Source organism: Hemicordylus capensis, chromosome 5, assembly GCF_027244095.1.
Source record: "Hemicordylus capensis ecotype Gifberg chromosome 5, rHemCap1.1.pri, whole genome shotgun sequence".
Lineage (NCBI taxonomy): Eukaryota > Metazoa > Chordata > Lepidosauria > Squamata > Cordylidae > Hemicordylus > Hemicordylus capensis.
Genome location: NC_069661.1, coordinates 241,096,810 through 241,116,535, shown reverse-complemented (window position 1 = coordinate 241,116,535; position 19,726 = coordinate 241,096,810). Strand labels below are relative to the sequence as shown.

Below are 19,726 nucleotides of genomic sequence, written 5' to 3'. Positions count from 1 at the left end.
GTTAAAACATTACAACAACTTAAAACAACGTTAAAACTATTAAAAATCTTCAAACTATTAAAACAGTTTCTAATTAAAAGCCTAGGTGAACAAATGTTTCTTGACTGCCTTTTAAAAAGTTGTCAGAGATGGGGAGGCTCTTATTTCAGCAGGAAGTATGTTCCAAAGCCTCGGGGCAGCAAGGGAGAAGGCCCGTCCCTGAGTAGCCACCGGAGGAGCCGGTTGTGGCAACTGCAGACAAACCTTTCCTGATTATCTCAATGGATGGTGTGGTTCATATCAAAGAAGACGTTCTCTTAAATACCCAGGGCCCTAGCTGTTTAGGGCTTTATAGGTTATAACCAATACTTCGTATCAGAGGCATATCTAGGGCAAATAGCGCCTAGGGCAAGCACTGAAATTGCACCCCCCCCGTCCAAACATCTGACACCCATCTTTCAGATAACTTTACTATAATATCAGCTAAAAAATACAAGTCAAGCTCGTTAATCTTTTGATATTTAAAAAACTATTTAGCAGTGGATGTAGGCAGGCCAGAAAATGCTGGAAAACTACAAATTTCAGTATGCTGCAGCTCATGAAATACCCAAATACTATGTGGAGGTGTACTTGGAAAACTAAACAGAAGTGCCTGTCTAATTCTCTACTATGCATTGTAGCATCACTATTACATAAGTTTTAAAAATAAATGGAGAATTTGACTTTTCCCAGATACTCTGAAAATAATTAAAGGATATGCAGAGTAAACGGTGTTACTGCTTGGAATATATTCTAGTATTTCAGAAAGACAGTTAAAATGAGAGAAAGAGAGCAATAAATTCCAAGTGGGCCTTAATACTAAGGATTTCACACTGATTCAAAGACAAACTCACCATTAATAGCCATATTATTAAGTCATCACATTTAACTCACTTACCACAAGAAACAAAGTAAGAGCAAATGAATACAATCCTGGCTCATAAGCTTCAGCTCAGTATTCACAAGCCCTGATTCTCTGTACATAGTGCCAAACCAAATATGTGTACAGTGACTTATATTATATTAATTTTTAAAAAAAATTACCTGTAGTGCCGTGGGGGGATCTGCAAAGGTTCCGTCTCCTGCTGCTGGCCTCTAGGGCCTCACAGGGACCATTTGAGCATGTACATTGGTCATTTTTTAAAATAAAATTTGTTTTTAAAAAATGGCCACTGAAAACAAAATGGCTGTGGCACATGCTCAAATTTTGTTTTCAGTGGCCATTTTTAAAATTTTTTAATTTTAAAAAATGCCTCCCCTTCAAGTGGCGCCCGGGGCACATGCCCTGCCTGCCCTACCCTAGATATGCTCCTGCCTTGTATTTTGCCCAGAAACTTATCAGCAACCAGTGTAGATCTTTTAAGATAGGAGTGATATGGTCTCTCCAAGATGACCCAGAGACCAACCTGGCTGCCACATTGTGGAACACTGCAGTTTCTGGACTACATACAAAGGCAGCCCCACTTAGAGTGCATTGTAGTGGTCAAGTCTGGAGATGACCAGCAGATGTACTACTTTTCTGAGGTCATTTATCTCAAGAAGCAGGTGCAGCTGGCATACCTGCCAAAACTGATAAAAGGCACCTCTGGCCACTGCCTCTACACCAGGGAGAGGTTTGAGAGGCATCATTTAAAAAAGACTTCATGTTTATGTCTTGCCAATGTATCAGACATCTGGAAGCTCCCACAGCTATTGATATACAGTACATTGTTTGCATGCAATGAAGAACAGAAAATAAAGACTAAGGCATATACCAACACCAGAGTAGCCAATCTCTTTTACTGGCCCTATTCCAGTGAAGTAAGCTGAGAGGAAGAAATCAGGAAATGTAGATAGACTGCCAAGAAAGAAGTTTCACCCAATACATTTCTCCATGTTAGGCTGCTGTTAAATGTACAGTGGATAGAGTGTTGGATGAGGACCCTGGAGACCCGAGTTCAAATTCCCATGCAGCCATGAAACTCACAGGGTGACTCTGGGCCAGTCACTGAACTCTCAGTTTAACCTACCTCGCAGGATTTTTGTGGGGATAAACATAACCATGTATGCCGCTCTGGGCTCCTTGAAGGAAGAGCAGGAACTAATATAGCTATAAAATAAATAAAGGATCCAATAAAGGATCCAGCAGTCAAGAGATACGCCACAGACTAGCACTTGGTAAGATTGCAATGAAGGCCTTGGAAAGGATATTTAGATGCCATGACGTGTCTACACCTACAAAGATTAGAATCATTCAGACAATAGTTTTCCCCCATGACACTCTATGGATGTGAAAGCTGGACTTTGAAGACGCAAGATAGAAAAAGCATTGACACTTTTGAACTTTGGTGCTGGAGAAGACTTTTGAGGATACCAAGGACAGCCAGGAAAGCAAACAAATGGATCCTAGAACAAATCAATCCAGAATTTTCACTTGGCACAAATGACCAGGCTCAAACTATCAAAGACCCAGCTCCAGGTCCATGGCCAGCTGGCGCCATGGTGTGTACCTGCCACACCAAAAAAATTCTCTCTCCTCCCCAGCCTCATTGATTGTTTTCACTGAAAATTTTATAACCTGCCTCCCCTGACTTCTGCAATCCTGCCCCCCAAATTGTGAGGCTGGCTAAAGGTCCGCCCAGCTCCCTTGAGAAGTCCATCATGCTGGGAAAAGTTGAAGGAAAGAGGAGAAGAGGATGACCAGCAGCAAGGTGGGTGGACTTGATTACAACAGCAATGAATGCACCACTGAGAATCCTTAAAAGTCAAGCTGAAGACAGATCATCCTGGAGAGAATCTATCTATGTGGTCGCTAAGAGTCGACACTGACTTGATGGTACTTCATCCATCCATCCATCCATCCATCCAATAAATAAATTTGAAACTGTAAATCACTCCTAATTGACAGGAGAATCAGGGGCACCATTGTGGGGGTGGGGGCGTTAAGGGGAAGGGATGTAACAAAGTTGTAGTTGACCCTGGGACAAAAACTGAAGACCTTGGGCCCCCTGATTTCTTCACCTCCCCCCATACCTTTGCTGTGGAAGAGTGAGCTACTTCTGAGACAGTGCCCCTCTTCTCTCCAGGGGTCCAGGGATATTTGCTCCCCAGCCCCGATCAATTTTAGTTATGCCCCTGGGGGATATCTATCATCTTTCAGTCCACGGACAGTTACTCTTCAGGAGCGTCTGCACTGGCTTTCCATGCTATTATCCCTCAGGAGTCCACTGACTGGTTCTACCTGCCAATGGACTGTTGTGATTTGCAACTAAACAGCTCAAAGACATACATCAGTTTCACTTTTCTTAAGGCATGTGCAATTATAATTATTATGAACACCCACAAAAATGTCCATCGCATCCAAGCATCTCCTCGAAGGCACTCAGGGCAGGCTTGTAGAGCCTGTTCCCCTGTATGCTTATTTTGTTTATTATTTGAGCATATGTACCCCTTTTCAGGCAAGCCTCACAAAGCAGCTCACAGAAAACATTAAAACCATAGGCATCAGTAAGAATTTTTTTTTTTTGCTTATTAAACAAACACCAAACAGCCAAACTAAGACAAAACTTCATAAGACCCGTATTTTATTACAGTGTGCTGTTACATCAATTTATCCCGGTGATCCCCAAAGTCATTGTGGCTGGGGATAATGGGAGTTGTATTTCCTCAACATCTAGGGACCCAGGATGGGAACTCCTATATTTCTGATAGGCTGTTTTGTCTCTTCGCTCCTTCCCTCACAGCAACGTGGTCCCTGCTCATAAGAACGTAAGAACAACCCTTCTGGATCAGGCTTGAGGCCCATCTAGTCCAGCATCCTGTTTCCCACAGTGGCCCACCAGATGCCTCTGAGAAGCCTACAGTAGGAGTTGAGGGCATGCCCTCTCTCCTGCTGTTGCTCTCCTGCAACTTGGTACTCAGAGGCATCCTGCCTTTGAGGCTGGAGGTGGTCGATAGCCCTCATTCTCCTGAGGTGGTAGTTGGGGATGGCTGGAGATACCTGCAAGGTTGGTTGGAAGCTTATAGGTTGTTTCCTCCCATCAGAGCAAGATGGAGCCAGTGTGGTAGAGTAGTGGACTAGGACCAGGGAGGCCTGAGTTCAAATCTCCATTCAGCCATGAGTGGCTCTAGGCTAGTCACTTACTTCTCAGCCTAACCATCTTCACAGGGTTGTTGTGAGGATAAACATAACCATGTATGCTACTCTGGGCTCCTTGGAGGAAGATCGAGATATACATGTAATAAATAAATAAAATAGCCCTTAGGCAGCTCTGTGGAAGTTAGTCCACCCTTTGACTGGACTTACTTCCAAACAAGTGCCCAGGTGCTCATGAGCTCACCATCTTCACCTGATGGCAGAACCTCATAAACCTGGATTCAGGCTCAACAAACTAACCGCTTACCATAGTATCTAAGAAATTCTGCGCACCCAGCAAGACTTCTTGGAGACAGATGTTTATGAGATAGAAGCTCAGGTCTTCCCTAACACAAAAGCCTTGCAGAAACCCAAAATCCGGTTTTGTAACAGCTCATGTAATGACACGTCCAGGTTGCATTGCCAGTTTTTCATCTACAAGGCTTACTGTGCCTTTAACAGTTACCTAGGAAAGAAACCATATACATAGAAGCATGTATATAAACACAATAACCTAACCCCCACCCCCACCCTATTCCCATTGACTCAAGGGGGCTAATCCCACAATCAGGCGAAATCGGGCTAGGGGAGCCTAGCCCAATTTCACCTGATGGTGGGAGCCACCAGGCTCGCAGACACTCTCCCCACAAACCCTCTGCAGGCGGGTCTCGTTGCACGTGATCTGTGGCCCTCAAAGAAGGTAATCTGAACCTAAACACATTGGGTGTAAAGACAGAGCATATTTTTGCCATGAATCTTACATTGCTTGCAGCCAGTTTGGAGTTCCTCCTTTTTTGCTTTTGTTATTTTGAATATCAGCCTCCCACTCCAAGATAAAACTCTTGTGGGTTTGTTTTTAATGATTATTTCATTTCTTCTTCCTCTTCCCCTCTCCAAGAATAAAAATACCACACAAACAACAGAGAGAGCATGAAAAAAACAAGAGTCATATCCCAAGACCAGATGAAACAGGAACATTTTGAGTGTATGTCTGAAGGCTGAGAGGGAGGGTTCCAAGGCCTGGAGACTACTCCTGGAAAAGCCCAGCCTGTATGCTTGCCAGCTACACCTCCTTAGGCATCAGTACATGGAGCAGAGCCTCTCCTGGCAAGCTTAATGGCAAGCTTAATGCACATTGCTCCTAAGGACAGCATTAGAGCCAATGGGTTGAAATGCCAAGGACAGAGATTTAGGCTCGACATTAGGAAGAATTTCCTAAAAGTAACAGCTGTTTCACAGTGGAACAGCCTGCCTTGCAACAGTGGCGAGCTCTTATTCGCTAGAGGCTTTCAGAGAGAGGCGGGACAAGGATTTGTCGGGGATGCTGGAGCTGTTTCCTGCATTGAGCAAGAGGTCGGACTAGATGATCTCTAAAGCGCCTTCCCGCTCTAAAATTCAATGGTTCTAGATAGCTTCACATGGAGACATGTGGTCCTTCCGAAACTTAGTATCCAGTTTAGGGCTTAAAGCACTTTGAATTAAGAACATAAGAACAGCCCTGCTGGATCAGGCCCAAGAATGCCCATCTAGTCCAGCATCCTGTTTCGCACAGTGGTCCACCAGATGCCGCTGGAAGCCACAGGCAGGAGTTGAGGGCACACCCTCTCTCCTGCTGTTGCTCCCCTGCAACTGGTACTCAGAGGCATCCTGCCTCTGAGGCTGGAGGTGGCCCACAGCCCTCCAACTAGGAGGAAAAACCTCCAACTGGAGGTGGCCTTTAGCCCTCCAATTGCACCAGGAAACAAATAGGGAACCAACAGATATCCAACAATGTTGGACTTACATGGTCCATCTGAGAGGGCCCAATGGCAACCACATTCTGCACCTGTTGTGGCTTCTGAGGACGTCTCAAGGGCAACCACATGAGTGCTACAAGAATCCCTGTGACTGAGACATGGGTGATAGTGGCCTCATCTGCCTTCTCAAAGAAGGGCTGCGGCTGGTGTAGGTGGTAAAGACATGTGGAAAATAGGTAATACAAGTATGTTGCAGTACATCCCTGGTGTACATGTGTTACCTGAGCCTGTGGTTGAACATGGGGGGAATAAACATTAGCAACAAAGACAGAAGTTTGTGTTCAAACTTGAGCCTTACTTCATTTGCAATTATTTTTTTCTGTGCTCTGGATTTTTGTTGTTATAAGGACCCACTGGTACTTGGTCTCAGCTCCTTTTCATCCCGTTATAACTCTCTTGAAGTTTTCTCCAAGCTGAGAAGCTTCTCACTCTCTTTGTTCAAGCCCTCCATCCCCCATCATTGCCACTGAATTCCATTAGCCCCACCCACCTGCTTGTATGTTAAGTGCCCTCAGAGTCCACAAACATTCCACTCCATTGAGTTACATTGGGGCAGGTTGGCCCCCTTAGGTTTTTCCCTCCAGATTTTTATGAAACCAACGTATCTGCAGGCCCCGTTATCTGCTGGTACCTCCTTCTTACTTGCAGGTGCTCTGGTTATGCATCCATAAGGATAAGAGCATTTCCAACCATTTCAGAAATGCATATAAGATCAGGATTTGGCCATCAGCACTGCTGCCAATCAACCATTCCCCACTGCCTCCTTCCCTTCTAAACCTCTCTGGTGGGAGCAGCAGCAGCAAGGTCATTCCCTCCCTCCATCAAGGAACCTAGAATACTGCAACAGAAGCATCCCAACCTTAAACCATTCCATTTTCATGCACTTTTCTTGCCACTGCTGGAAAAGACTCAAGGATAGCAAAAAGCAGCAACTGATAAAACTGAGGTGAGCCTAGGAGAGCTTGCCCATCACCATATCTGCATCTGGTGTCATGAAAACCTCAGTCTCTTTCTATCTCTTTAAGTTTCCAGACCTTATGGATGCACAAGAAAGAAAGAAACCCCTTTCCAAAACATATGTGCTGCTCTCTTAGTAAAACCTCAGCTGCCCAAGAGAGGTCTGCAGCACTTGAGGCTTTAGTGCCTATCTCTTCCCTGTGGCAACTATCTTCTATCCCTACAGCCCTCTTACGAGATGAGCCATGTTTTCCTAACAAAGCACATTGCAAAATCCTTCTTCTTGGAAGCATGAGTCATGTGAATGGATGTAGACATACACCACCTAATCCAATTTTATGTGTTGTCGCTGTTGTTTTCACCTGGGAGAAATCCCCACTGTGTTCAATAGGTCTTCCTTCCTTCTTCTTCTTTTTTTAACAGTGTGCAAGATATGGCAGCCTTAGGTTACAATCTGATGTCTGCTCCCTGGGAGTAAGCCTCATTGAATTAAGTGGGTCTCACTGCTGTGTAAACCTGCATAGGGATGGGATTGTAAAAACAGAATGTGTATTCTGGCCATCCAGTTTCATGCTGTGTGTTTGGTAACCACACTGTCACCTTTGCCTGACCCTACCCTATGTTGACTTGGAAGTAATCCTGCGGTGTGCAATGGGGCTCACTCCCAGGTAAACTTGCACAGTGTTTCTCTTTAAATCTTCCTCCCCAGAGATACAAGTCATTGCAGGACCAGGCCTCTCTTGGGCAGCGTTTCCAAACTGAAGACAGCATTTGGCAAGAGCTGGAAGCTAACAACTGAACGCAGGTAAGACCATACCTGTGGTCTGTTGCTTTGAGTATTTGGTATTAGAAATGGCTACAGGCAGGAATTCTGGACTAGTTCCTTGCCAGTGTCCTGGGTTACTCCATCAAATACCCATCCTAGACCCAATTTTCCATAAACGCTGGCAGATTCTTACTGCCTGCGATCTCTTCTTCTTAGACCACAGCCAGCACCAGTATTTCTTGGGGATGAGCAGCTGGGGTCTCTTCAGGGGAGGTAAAACCTATTTTTAAATGTGTGGGAGAACAAATGGCAGCTACAGCAGAATGACTTCCATTGGGAGAGTGTTGCAGTGAGGCCGCCTGGAGGTAGCCTATAGCCATCAAGACCAGTAGCCACTGATAGACCTGATCTCCATGAAATCTAATTTGTCTAAGCCACTTTTAAAGCCATCCACATTAGTGGCCGTCACTGCATCCCATGGCAGAGAATTCAACAGATTAATTATGTGCTGTGTGGAAAAGTACTTCCTTTTGTCGGTTCTACATTTCCTGGCCATCAGTTTCATGGGATGACTCCTGAATCTAGTGTTGTGAGAGAGGGAGAAAAACCTCTTTCTGTTCACTCTCTCCACACCATGCACAATTTTATAAACCTTAGTTGCCTTTTTTCTAAACGGAAAAGCCTCAAGTGTTGTGACCTTACCACATAAGGATGGTGCTCGAGCCGCCTGATCATCTTGGTTGCCCTTTTCTGCACTTTTTCCAGTTCTATAATATATCCTTTTTGACATATGACATTTGACATATGAAAGCCAGTGTGGTGTAGTGGTTAGAGTGCTGGACTGGGACCGGGGAGACCCGAGTTCAAATCCCCATTCAGCCATGAAACTAGCTGAGTGACTCTGGGCCAGTCACTCCTCTCTCAGCCTAGCCTACTTCACAGGGTTGTTGTGAAAGAGAAACTTAAGTATTTAGCACACCACTCTGGGCTCCTTGGAGGAAGAGCAGGATATAAATGTAATAATAATAATATGATGATGATGATGATGACCAGGACTAAACATATCATTCCTAATGTGGTTGCACCATAGGTTTGTATAAAGACATTATAAAATCAGCAGTTTTATTTTCAATCCCCTTCCTAATGATTTTGCCTTTTTCACAGCTGCTGCAGACTGAGCCAACATTTTGTTACTAGTTCTACCTACACACAAAAATGCATTTTCTTTCTTCTGAATCCCAGCAAACGCTTGAGACTAGAACATAGTCACAGTGGAGGGATATTTTTTGCTTGGAGATTTCCCTGATGGTGTCCCGCCCCCACTTTTCATTAGCACGTTGCAATTATTTGGCGGGAGGGGTGGTGATGGAGATACTACTTATTACACGTAAATCTAGTGGCATACACTTCTTTTCTAATTAACTTTCTTATCTGAATTGAACTCAAAAAATAACAAGCAATGTAATAACGATAAGCTATTGTTCATCTGCTGACATGAATCCCCCCCGTCTTTATCTCTTTGCTTGTGGTTTCATTTGGGGCTGCTTAATTAAAGCATCGGGATATTAGCCGTGTGTTATTTTTTCTCGATCCTAATACTTGGATTTTGCTGAGCCTTCCTCAGTATTTAAACCTTTATCTGTAACAGGCAAATAAAGTTTGCTGTGCATTGTATTGGATTCATATAATTTAATAGGCAATTGTTGCTTGGGGGTGGGGGGGAGGATGAGGATGGGGAAGATTGTGTTTGCCACAAAACAAGCTAATTAAACAGATTGGTTTCCGCCAAAGTTATGCACTCCAATAAGTTAATATCGGTGCCTCGGATCCTGAAACACAAGCATGAGAGAGCTTGTGAGACTTGTTGTGTTGAGGTGTGGAATTTGACACAAACTGTCTCGCCTGTGTGTTAATTACAGGAGACTGTAACTGAGGTGCACACACCAAAAACTGACACCCCTCTGAGCCAGTCATTCCTGGCAACTCCAAGCGATGCCTCTTAAAGACGCAAAAGCCTCACAAGACAAGCAACTTCTAGACTGCATCTCTGAGAAGGCGAGACGGAGAAAACGCTTCCCCGCAGACGGCCAAGTGGGCCGTGTGTGTGGCTCAAAGGCTCTCAGTGAGCTCCAGGTGACAATTTACTTATTGTTGGTGGAACTATGTGAGAAGTTCACTTTCCTGGGCGTGGTCTGCAACATGATCCTTTTCTGCACCATCAAGCTTGGCTATCACAACTACCAGGCAGCCATGATCAACCTGTGCTTTGTGGGGGCCTGTATGGTGACTCCCGTTTTGATGAGCTGGCTTGCCGAGTGCCTGGTGGGGAGGATCAAGTTGGTGTACATCTGCACATTGCTACATTTTATAGGTATGTATCTGGTCATACTTCTTGCTTGTCGGGGGAGTGTTTACTTTGGCGGCTGTTTCAATGACTCAGACAATGGCTTTCCAAGTCCTTTTTGATGCTTCCGCACCAAAATGAGTACCCCTTCAGTAGCAAAAGGTCCCATTTAGTGGCTTTGTAGGACAACTCGTGCCCTGGAGATGATGTGGTCTGTAAGTGATGTTCCTAAAATGGATACTGGTGAGGAGAGGCAGAGGATCAAGAGATGGGAAGCAGTAGTGGCTGTCCTTATGAGTCAAGGAGGAGATTCTCACGATCAGCAAAAAGCGGGCTAAGGGAGCCTAGCCCGCTTTTTGCTGATCGTCTGCTGCCACAGACCCTCCTAATTCCTCCTCCCCTTAGCCAAGGTTAGCGGAGCGAGCGCTCCGCTGACCTCATCTTTTTGACCGTGTATTGCCATGGCTCAGCTCCACGCCATGGCAACACACAAGGAGACCCCCACTGGGAGGCTGAAACAAGCCTCCCTACCCTGGGGGTCTCTCCAGGATGCCATGCATACTCGTGTGGGACATCCTGGAACTGCTGGGGGCCACGCAGCCCCAATCCCCGCAGCCCCCGCTGGCTCCGTCACGGAGCCAGCAGTCGTGTGGGTGGCCGATCCGGCCACGCAGGGCTTCCCTTCTGATCGTCTGTGGGGAGAGCGGACTAAGTCCGTTCTCCCCACAAACCCCCTAAAGGCGAGTCTCACTGATCTTGAGACTCGCCTCACTTGAGGTGCAACTGCCTCTGGTTCCTGGCAGCCCCAGGTGAGCCCTCCCACCCCCACTGCCCTGCCTCAGTGATCATAAGAGCCGTGCTGCTTGCGAGCTGGCCATTCGTCGCATAGAGCTGTGTGAGCTGGTTAATCATTGACCAGCCCATTCAGTACCACCTGACAAATGGCTAACCTGTAGGCAGTGTGGCTCTTGTTAACACCAGTTGGGGTAGGGCAGGAGAGAGAGGTTCAACCAGGGTTGGCGGGAACCAGAGGTAGCTGCACCTCATTTGGCGGCCCCCAGACTTGTTAGGATGAGCTGCTACCGATGGAAATACTTCAGTGGAAAGTGTGAATGCAGAAAACAGCTGAAGCCCATCTGTCCCCTTTCAAAACTCCCCAATAAATATTTATTTATTTTATGTGTTAGATTTGTATCTCACTTCTCTCCTGCCCAGGAGCTCAGGATGGCATGCATGGCTACCGTCTCCTCACTCATTTTAGCCTCATAACAATCCTGTGAGGTGGGTTTATTTTGTTGTATGATAATTGGATATTTGTATCCCACCTTTCCCAGTCAAAAACTCCCCAAGCTAGCAACACTCAAAACTCAACCCATATTCACACTACAACATAACCCTCAAAAAGGAAATAATCAAATGAATTGACTAAGCAGCAATACCCAGAAAATACGAAAGAAAGACACACCCCTGCAATGCTGTGTGCAGTTCTGGCCCCGCATTTTAAGGAGGACATTGATAAACTAGTTCCAAGGTGGACAGCAAAGAAGGTGAGGGTCTGGAAACCAAATCCTGTGAGGAGCAGTTGTGCTGGATGTGTTTAGCTGGATGTGTTTAGCCTCAAAAAGAGCAGACCAAGGGGAGATATGATAGCCATTTTCAAATATCAGAAGGGCTGTCACAGAGGATGGAGCATACTTGTTCTCTCTTGCTTCTGAGGACAGGACTAGACCCAATCGGCTGAAATTCCAAGAAAGGAAATTTACACTACTCATTTAGGAAAAATGCACTACCTTTAAGATCTGTTAAAGAGTGGAACAGTCTGACTGCCTCATAGAGTGGTGGGAAAACCTTTGCTGGAGGTTTTCACACAGAGGCTACATGATCATCTGTTGAGTATGCTATAACACAGGCCTGCTCAAATTTGGCCCTCCTGCAGATGTTGGTCTACAACTCCCATAATCCCTGGCTATTGGCCACTATGGCTGGGGATTGTGGGAGTTGTAGTCCCAAAACAGCTGGGGGCAAAGTTGAGCAGGCCTGCTATAGCAGATTCTTGTTCTGAGAAGGAGCTGGATGAGATCTCCAAGGTCCCTTCCAGCTTAAACATTCTATGAGGTCGCTCACACAGTCAAAAATTGTGTTCTGCCCAGATTTGAGAGCTGTGTGTGCTCCCAGTTTTCAGTTGGATGGAAGCAAGATAAGAAGAAAACCTGAATAGAAGTGATTGTGTGGAAGCAAAGTAGGAGGAAAAGCTACCCAGATTTTCCTCCTACCTTACTTCCACACAATCACTTCTTCCCAGGTTTTCCTCTTACTTTGCTTCCACACAACCAAAACTTGGGAGGACATACAGCTCCCAAATTCTCGTAGAACACAGCTTTTGGTTGTGTGAATGACCTCTATAATTCCCAGTCCACATACCTCATGGCTATCTGCCCTGGATGGGAAGCTTCCACCAACAGCCTGAGCAATTTGGAGCCCCCTGCACCAAAGTGGGGGATCTGGATCTGGATCTGGACCATGGTGAAGGCAGAAAGCGTTAGTTTCCCACCCTTTGATGCTGTGGTCCCAATCCAGAATGGGCACCATGGCTGCTGTTTAACAGAAAACAAAAGCATCTAATCCCACAAAAGAAACCATGTGTTGAAAATCATGTCCCGTTTGACCCCCAGATATGAAGATCCGGATGACATGTGACCTGACCCATCTTTCCTGTTGCAGGTACAGCTCTGTTACCTGTTGTTGCCTTCCCCTTTGAAGATATTTACATAGAAAAGCATGACTTTCTTCACACTCTGGCTAAAAGCGAGCAGGAGGTCTTCTTTGGCGTTGGATTATGTGCCACCTGTCTTGGATCAGGAGGAATAAGAGCCATTGTGTGTCCCTTGAGTGCCTACAGTCTGGATGACCATGGACAAAAAGAGCTTCTTTCCTTCTTCAACTGGTCAGTGCTTCACACTGTTGCAATGGGTGAAGAACCACAGGCGGGACTGGCCTTGGGGAAATCTCAGTGGTTGAAGGAATTGTATTTCAACTAATAATCTTTTGTTCTAATTGTTGACATATTTTGATTTTTCAGAGTGCTTCTAGCTGCGCTTTGATAGTGCCTTGTTAAGAAGTAAAAATCCATCAAACTGCTTGCAGAGTTAAATGGGATACTGCCCCTCTTGGAGGACTTTGCAATATCAATTATATGCAGAAGGGTGATCATAATCAAGTGATGAAGGAAGAAGGGATATTAGGCAAATTTGTGGAGAGTGTCTTTCCGTTTCTATCACATACCTGCCCATGTGTCCCCATTTTCCCATTCACCTGAATGGGGAAATAGGGACATGTTGGCAGGTATGTGATCAAACATGGCAGTTAACTGGAACATTCATTTATAAGGGGGTCAGACAAATTTATGGAGGACAGGTCTTTCGATGGCTCCTAGTCTGGATGGCTATAGGCTACCTCCCGCTCCGAGGCAAGATGCTTCTGAATAACAATTGCAGGGGAGTCACAACAGACAGAGTTTTTGCTTCCCTTTTGCCTGCGAGCTTCCCAGAGGCATCTGGTAGGTCACTGCAGGATACAGGATGCTGGACTAGATAGGCCTTGGGCCTGATCCAGCTTTTCTTATAAAAGGCAGTATACTACTTAATAACCAGAGGGAAAGGAAAAACTCAGGGTGACTGTCATGTTCATATCCTCTTTGTGAGTTCCCAGAGACATCTGACTGACCACCATTGGGGAGATAATCATGTTCTAGATCAGGCCTGCTCAACTTTGGCCTCCCAGCTGTTTTTGACTACAACTCCCAAAATCCCCAGCCAAGTGTCCAGGGAATATGGGAGTTGTAGGCCAACATCTGTAGGAGGGCTGAAGTTTAGCAGCCTTGTTCTAGATTAACTGTTGTTTGTTGCTGTTATGAGATAGATACATGGTCTGTACCAGGAGGGCAATTCTTATGTTCTTAAAAGAGAAGTGCCTGACATACTGTGCAAAATTCTGCCTGCATTTTAACAAAACCTTCATGCAATTGTGCAGAAGCACTCTTATGCAAATGTGCATACCAGCACAATCACAGTGTGTGTTTATGCCGAGGTTCTTTTGTTTCTTTGGGACAAGAATGTTCAAAAAGGACTTTGGGAAAGAAGAAGGCTCTCTCCTTTTCTTGCTTTGTTGGTAGTAGCCATTTCCCCTTGAAATATGGCTTGAAGCTGTTTTCCCCACAACTGAAAAGCAAGGCTGTCTGACTAGATAGTCATGCAATTAGGCAATTGCTGTGCTTTCATTTTGGAATCTTTTATTTTGATTGCCCATCTCTTTAGTACTACTGTAAGACTGTTGGGAGATTAATTCAACACTCGGATTCTATCCATGGTACCATGGTGGAAGTACATTAGCAAGGACTTAATCTACCTGAGTAAAAATAGGGCTATCATACTATTGTCTGGCTGCATTCACACAAAACATGAAACCGGAGGTGAAGGGACCTCCAGTTTCATTTTCAGTTCATCTGATGGGGGAAATGCAGTTTCGCAGAAAAAATGAATCCATAGTTTTCCTCCCCGGACAGTGATTTGTACCTTTTAGTTTGTAGTGAGGTCCACCACCTGGACCTTCAGTTCTGCGGTGCCAGTGTTACGTCCGAAAACTGGCACCACAGTCTGGTTGCTTTGCAACCAGAATTGATGGAGGAAGCTCTGCCCTCATTCTGGCTGCTATTGGCTGCCAGGGCTGTCCTTTAGTAAAGAAGGAAGCCCAAGCAGCCACTTCCCCCTCTTCTCTGCAGTCAGCAAGACGGCAGAGAGGGAGCTCTCCTGAACGTCTGGATTCAGATGGGAGAGTGTGGGGAGTGGAGTGGAACCTTGGGTCAATTAGATCCACAGTCCCACGTTACATCCGAAGGCAGCCTCTGTGAACATCCTACAGCTTGACCCAGCTACTCAACTGCTGCTACTGTAAGCCACCACCACCACCACATAGGGTGCAGTACTATACAACCTACCAATCTAGACAGAGGCTATTAGAGACTCTATAAAAAGAGAACTAGACTTTTTTAAATAGAGAATGTACTAGCCTCTGTCTGAATTGGTAGGCTCTGATAGGAGTTGAGGAACTGGAAGATTTTGGGGAGGTCTCTGACTCCTGCCTTTGTCCTCAGATCTTGTCACTCATACATTTTAATTTTAATTATTACCAGTGGGAAAGGTACTAGCTCTGCTCCTAAGGGGGTGCTTTTCTGTGCATATCTTCTTTTCTCTCCTTGTTATGTTACTCTTTCTCTTTTTGGATTAAATCCAAATTTTCCTGAATATGGCATTTGCTGAATTTGCTGAAGGTGAAAAGATTGTTTAGTTCCTTGAAGCAAATTTGCACTGCTTGACCTGCCCAAAGGAGAGAATAAGAGAGAAATCTTCCTTTTTTTCATTCAATTCTGGGTTTTAATCCTTAATTAGCAACATCATTATGATTAAATAAGGCTCTAGAGAATTAAGGCTGAAGACCAATCTAAACGATAGCTCTGGAGAATTTATTGTACTGCAGTCCTAGTAATTCAGAGTTTTTGTTTAATCAAAGTGACACTTTCTGGTGTTGATTACAAAGGAGATGTAATGCATATAAAATGTATCCTTGGGGTAATCCAAGCAGGGCATTGCTTGGGGCTTTTTGCTATAGTATCTGAAGGATGGCAGGCGATAGAACTGAATTTCTATAGCAGTATAAGGGCTGAAGAAAGAATGCATTGTTGGGATCTTAAATCTCGCCAAGCAAAGCTTAGTCCTTAGGACCATCATTGAAAGTGTGTCGTTTTAAGCAATACCTTCTGTACTTGAGAGCTGGTAATAAGAAAGTGCATAATTATCTGCTTTGAAAAGACAATTCATCAGCAAAACCAGCTTTAATGTTAAAAGGTGAAGTGTGTTGTCAAGTTGATTTCGACTCCTGGCACCCACAGAGTGTGGTTTTCTTTGGTAGAATACAGGAGGGGTTTACCATTGCATCTCCCATGCAGTATGAGATGATGCCTTTCAGTATCCTCCTATATCACTGCTGCCCCATATAGGTGTTTCCCATAGTCTTGGAAACATACCAGCAGGGATTTTTGAACCGGCAACCTTCTGCTTATTAGTCAAGCATTTCCCTGCTGTGCCACTTAAAGTGGGCTAAATAAAGTATGCCATCAAGTCAATTTCGACTCAGAGCCCTGTGGTTTTCTTTTGGTAGAATACAGGAAGGGTTTACCATTGCCTCCTCCCTCACAGTGTGAGATGATGCCTTTCAGCCCCTTCCTATATCGCTGCTGCCCGATATATCAGCAGCGGGGATCCGAACCGGCAACCTTCTGCTTGTTAGTCAGGCATTACCCCGCTGCGCCATTAGGTGGCTCTCAGCTTTAATGTTAGACAGCTACAAATCCACTTGCCAGCTCGTCAGTGATGAGTGCCTCCAGCCCTCTGGGGAGCAGGGCAGCCAGCACCATGAAGATCTCCTCACATGAAGTCTGGTTTCCATTGCCACTTTTGAGAAGGTAAGAAACAGCAGGGATCCTTTCTGAGCAGCATAGGGTTCCCTATGCTTCCCATCTCCATATCCCAGTGCAAATGGCAGAAGATCCACTTCTCTCCCCTGACAGTGGGGCAGAGAATGACCTGAGGGGAGCTTGGTGGCAACCACAAACAGTGGCTCGCTGGCAAGCTCTGCCTAAATCTGTGGTTCCCTGCTTAATGATTAATTCTGCTTCTAGAATGTCTGCTCTCGGAAAATTTGCAAAGCTAAGGATGTCCACCCACACACAGGTCTGCAGCAGAACAAGGACCCTCAGAGGCTAAGCAGTGGTTCTCAAACTTGGGTCCCCAGATGTTGTTGGGCTACCAGAGATGCACCCAGGTAATTTTGGAGCCTGGACCTAAAGGCCTTTGAAGTCGCCCCACCCGCCACCCCCGGGCTGCAAGTAAAGCATCATGCCCCTATACACACACACACACACACACACACTGACACACATAGTGTTTTTAACAAATGGGTTCTTGAAGGCACAAACACCAACTGAACTCACAAGCATGTAAGAATATAAAAGCGGTATATTTAGGTAAATCTGCATTAGCAGAAACATGTCAACACACAACATATTCTCATCCCACATATTTCTTTCCCCACTCCCTGCTTTGTCTCTAAAGCAGAGGCCACGCTTGGCCTCCCTGCACGGGTAACAGTCATGCTCAACTGCCTGGCACAGCGCAGGCTGGTGGTGTGACCACACCACCCGGGGCAGACTAAAGAGGATTTGCGGGGCCCCAGAGGGGTGTGGAGGTTCTGGACTTCAGCCTGGAAGTCCAGGGGTAAGAGCTCCTCTTCAGACTACAGCTCCCATCATCCCCCCCCACAATGGCTCTGATGGAAGTTGTAGTCCAAAAACAGCTGGGAACCCAAATTTGAGAACCTCTGGGCTAAGGAAACATTGCAAAACAGCTACAGCCTAAATAAAAGAAGCCTAGTGCTGTATGCTAAGTTAAAGATGTGCAATAGTATTAGATATTTCTTGTAAAAGAGTTAGAGGTGTGCTCTCTAGCTTCCAAACACACACACACACACACACACACACACACACACACACACACACACGCTTCTTATAAAGAAATCAAAACTGTTGGGTTACATCAACAACAAACCGACCCACAGCCCTGAAGCAACTAACAGCAGCCATCTTAAAACTATCTTCAGCAACTTTCATTACTCCAGGCTATATCAGGAGTTAAGTGGCTCCTTCTTCCAATATTAATCCTCAGTTCACCAAACAGTATTTTTGCATTTATTTTTTTTACCACACACAAAATTAAAATTTTAATATTACAAAATTTTAAAATAAGGGCCTAGTGTTTGCCCGTTAGCCCAGGGTCTCTGTATTCACTGGACTTCTAGAATGCAGAACAAGCTATGCCCTAGTGAGCACCATCTGCATGCATTTCCTTGGTTTTCCACAAGTGAAAGAGCTAGAAATTGACTTTAAAAAAATAAATCTGGAATATCCCTGATATCCCATGTTAATGAAACTCACTAGATGACTCTGGACCAGTCACATATCTCTCAGCCTAACCTACATCACAGGGTTGTTGTGAGGAGAAACATAACCATGTACACCACTCAGGGCTCTTTAGAGGAAGAGTAGGATATAAATGTAAAAATAAATAAAAACTGCCTTGGGAGACTTTTGGATGCTATGAAAAGCGATCAGTTTCTCAGTAATTTCCACAGGGATGTTGTCAGCTGGATTTCCAGTCAAATGGCTTGGGCATTCCATTGCGATCCTGCTCTCCACCCAACTCCACCCGTGTCTTCACTCACTCTGGACTTGTAAGAATAGGACCATTGCTTGATGCATACTTAGTTAATAGGCAGGGAGTCTGTTCTCACGAGCAGCCTATTGGAGCTAGGACCCTGGCAGCATCAGCTCTCAGCTGCAATAGTGACCACTGGGGGGCAGTATCAGCTCTCAGCTGCAATGTCTCATAGTGACCACTGGAGGGCGGGGTTAGGGTCATGGATAAAAGTTCTGGACTCCTTCCCTCTTTGTTCTTCCAGTGTTAGTCTCCATTTTGTCTCTCCAGAGACGGCTGTTTGTTTACTATCTCGCTTTTCAGCCTTAAGCTCAGCTTTCCTATCCCTTTGTAACTTCTAAATAAATCCTTGTTGTTCTTCAGACTTAACGGACCATCTCCAGATCACTTGCTTGGCTGAATCCTCCCCAGACTGGCTTTGCTCTACTAATGGAAGTTGAATTGCCATTCCTCTCCTGCACAACCAAGCCCAGGCATAGGCAGCCAAGCCAAGCCAAGGAAGGCAAGGTTTGCAATGCCTTTCCCCCGCCCGCCAGTTCATGTGAATGGCCCCATGGCATGAATCGGGCCAACAAAGGTCTCATTTTTAGCTAGGAATTAGTGACTGGTGGTGAGGTTGTTTTTAGACAGTGCAAAACCAGCATTAGTAACCCACTTTAAAATTATGAAATGTGTGCTTTGCAATGTATGATGCAGTGCCATTGACCAGCTGTAACATATAAAAAACTTTCTAGAATCCTGCAGCAGAAACGCCAGTGTCTGTCTATCTATCTATCTATCTATCTATCTATCTATCTATCTATCTATCTATCTATCTAAGACATGCCCGTCGCTAATCCCATGTGTGGCAGCTCTCGTGAGAGTTCGCGAGCAAGCTGCTGGGAGGGGCGGAGGAAAGCAGCGGCGGACAGGTGTGTGGGTGGAGGAGGGGAACCAATCCAGGGGGGAGAAAACGGTGGTGGTGGGGAGAAAATGGCAGTGGGGGGAAACAACGACGAGGGTAGTGGGGAAGAAAACGGCAATGGCAGGGGGGGAGAAAACGGTGGCAGGAGAGAAAGTGGCGGCGGCTGGGTGAGGGGGAGAGCCGGGAAGGGGGGAGGAACTAGAGGCACAGATGCTCTGTGCCTGGGCCAGCTAGTTTGAAGAAAAAGGCAACTAAAGGGAGGACATGACTGAGGCTTATAAAATGCTGCATGGTGTTGAGAAAGTGGATAGGGAGATGTTTTTCTCCCACTCCTGCAACCCTAGAAGCAGGGGTCATCCATGACACTGACTGGCAGGAAATTTAAGGCAGACAAGAGCCAGTACTTCTTCACACAGTACCTCCAGTGACTGTTGCTGGTGTCTATCTTATGTTTCTTTTTAGGTTGTGAGCCCTTTGGGGACAGGGAGCCGTCTTATTTATTT

The 19,726-nt window shown here is 45.5% G+C and overlaps 1 protein-coding gene across 1 annotated transcript in view; it reads left to right on the top strand.

Annotated features, from left to right (window-relative positions):
• Positions 1–7,598: 7,598 nt before the first annotated feature.
• The window catches only part of SLC15A5 (solute carrier family 15 member 5), a 53,825-nt gene continuing 41,697 nt past the window's right edge, over positions 7,599–19,726 (top strand). The window contains exons 1-3 of the mRNA XM_053256831.1: positions 7,599–7,690; positions 9,571–10,022; positions 12,717–12,939. Coding sequence (XP_053112806.1) covers positions 9,644–10,022; positions 12,717–12,939 — 602 coding nt within the window. The 5' untranslated portion in view covers positions 7,599–7,690; positions 9,571–9,643. The remainder of the gene's footprint in view (positions 7,691–9,570; positions 10,023–12,716; positions 12,940–19,726) is intronic.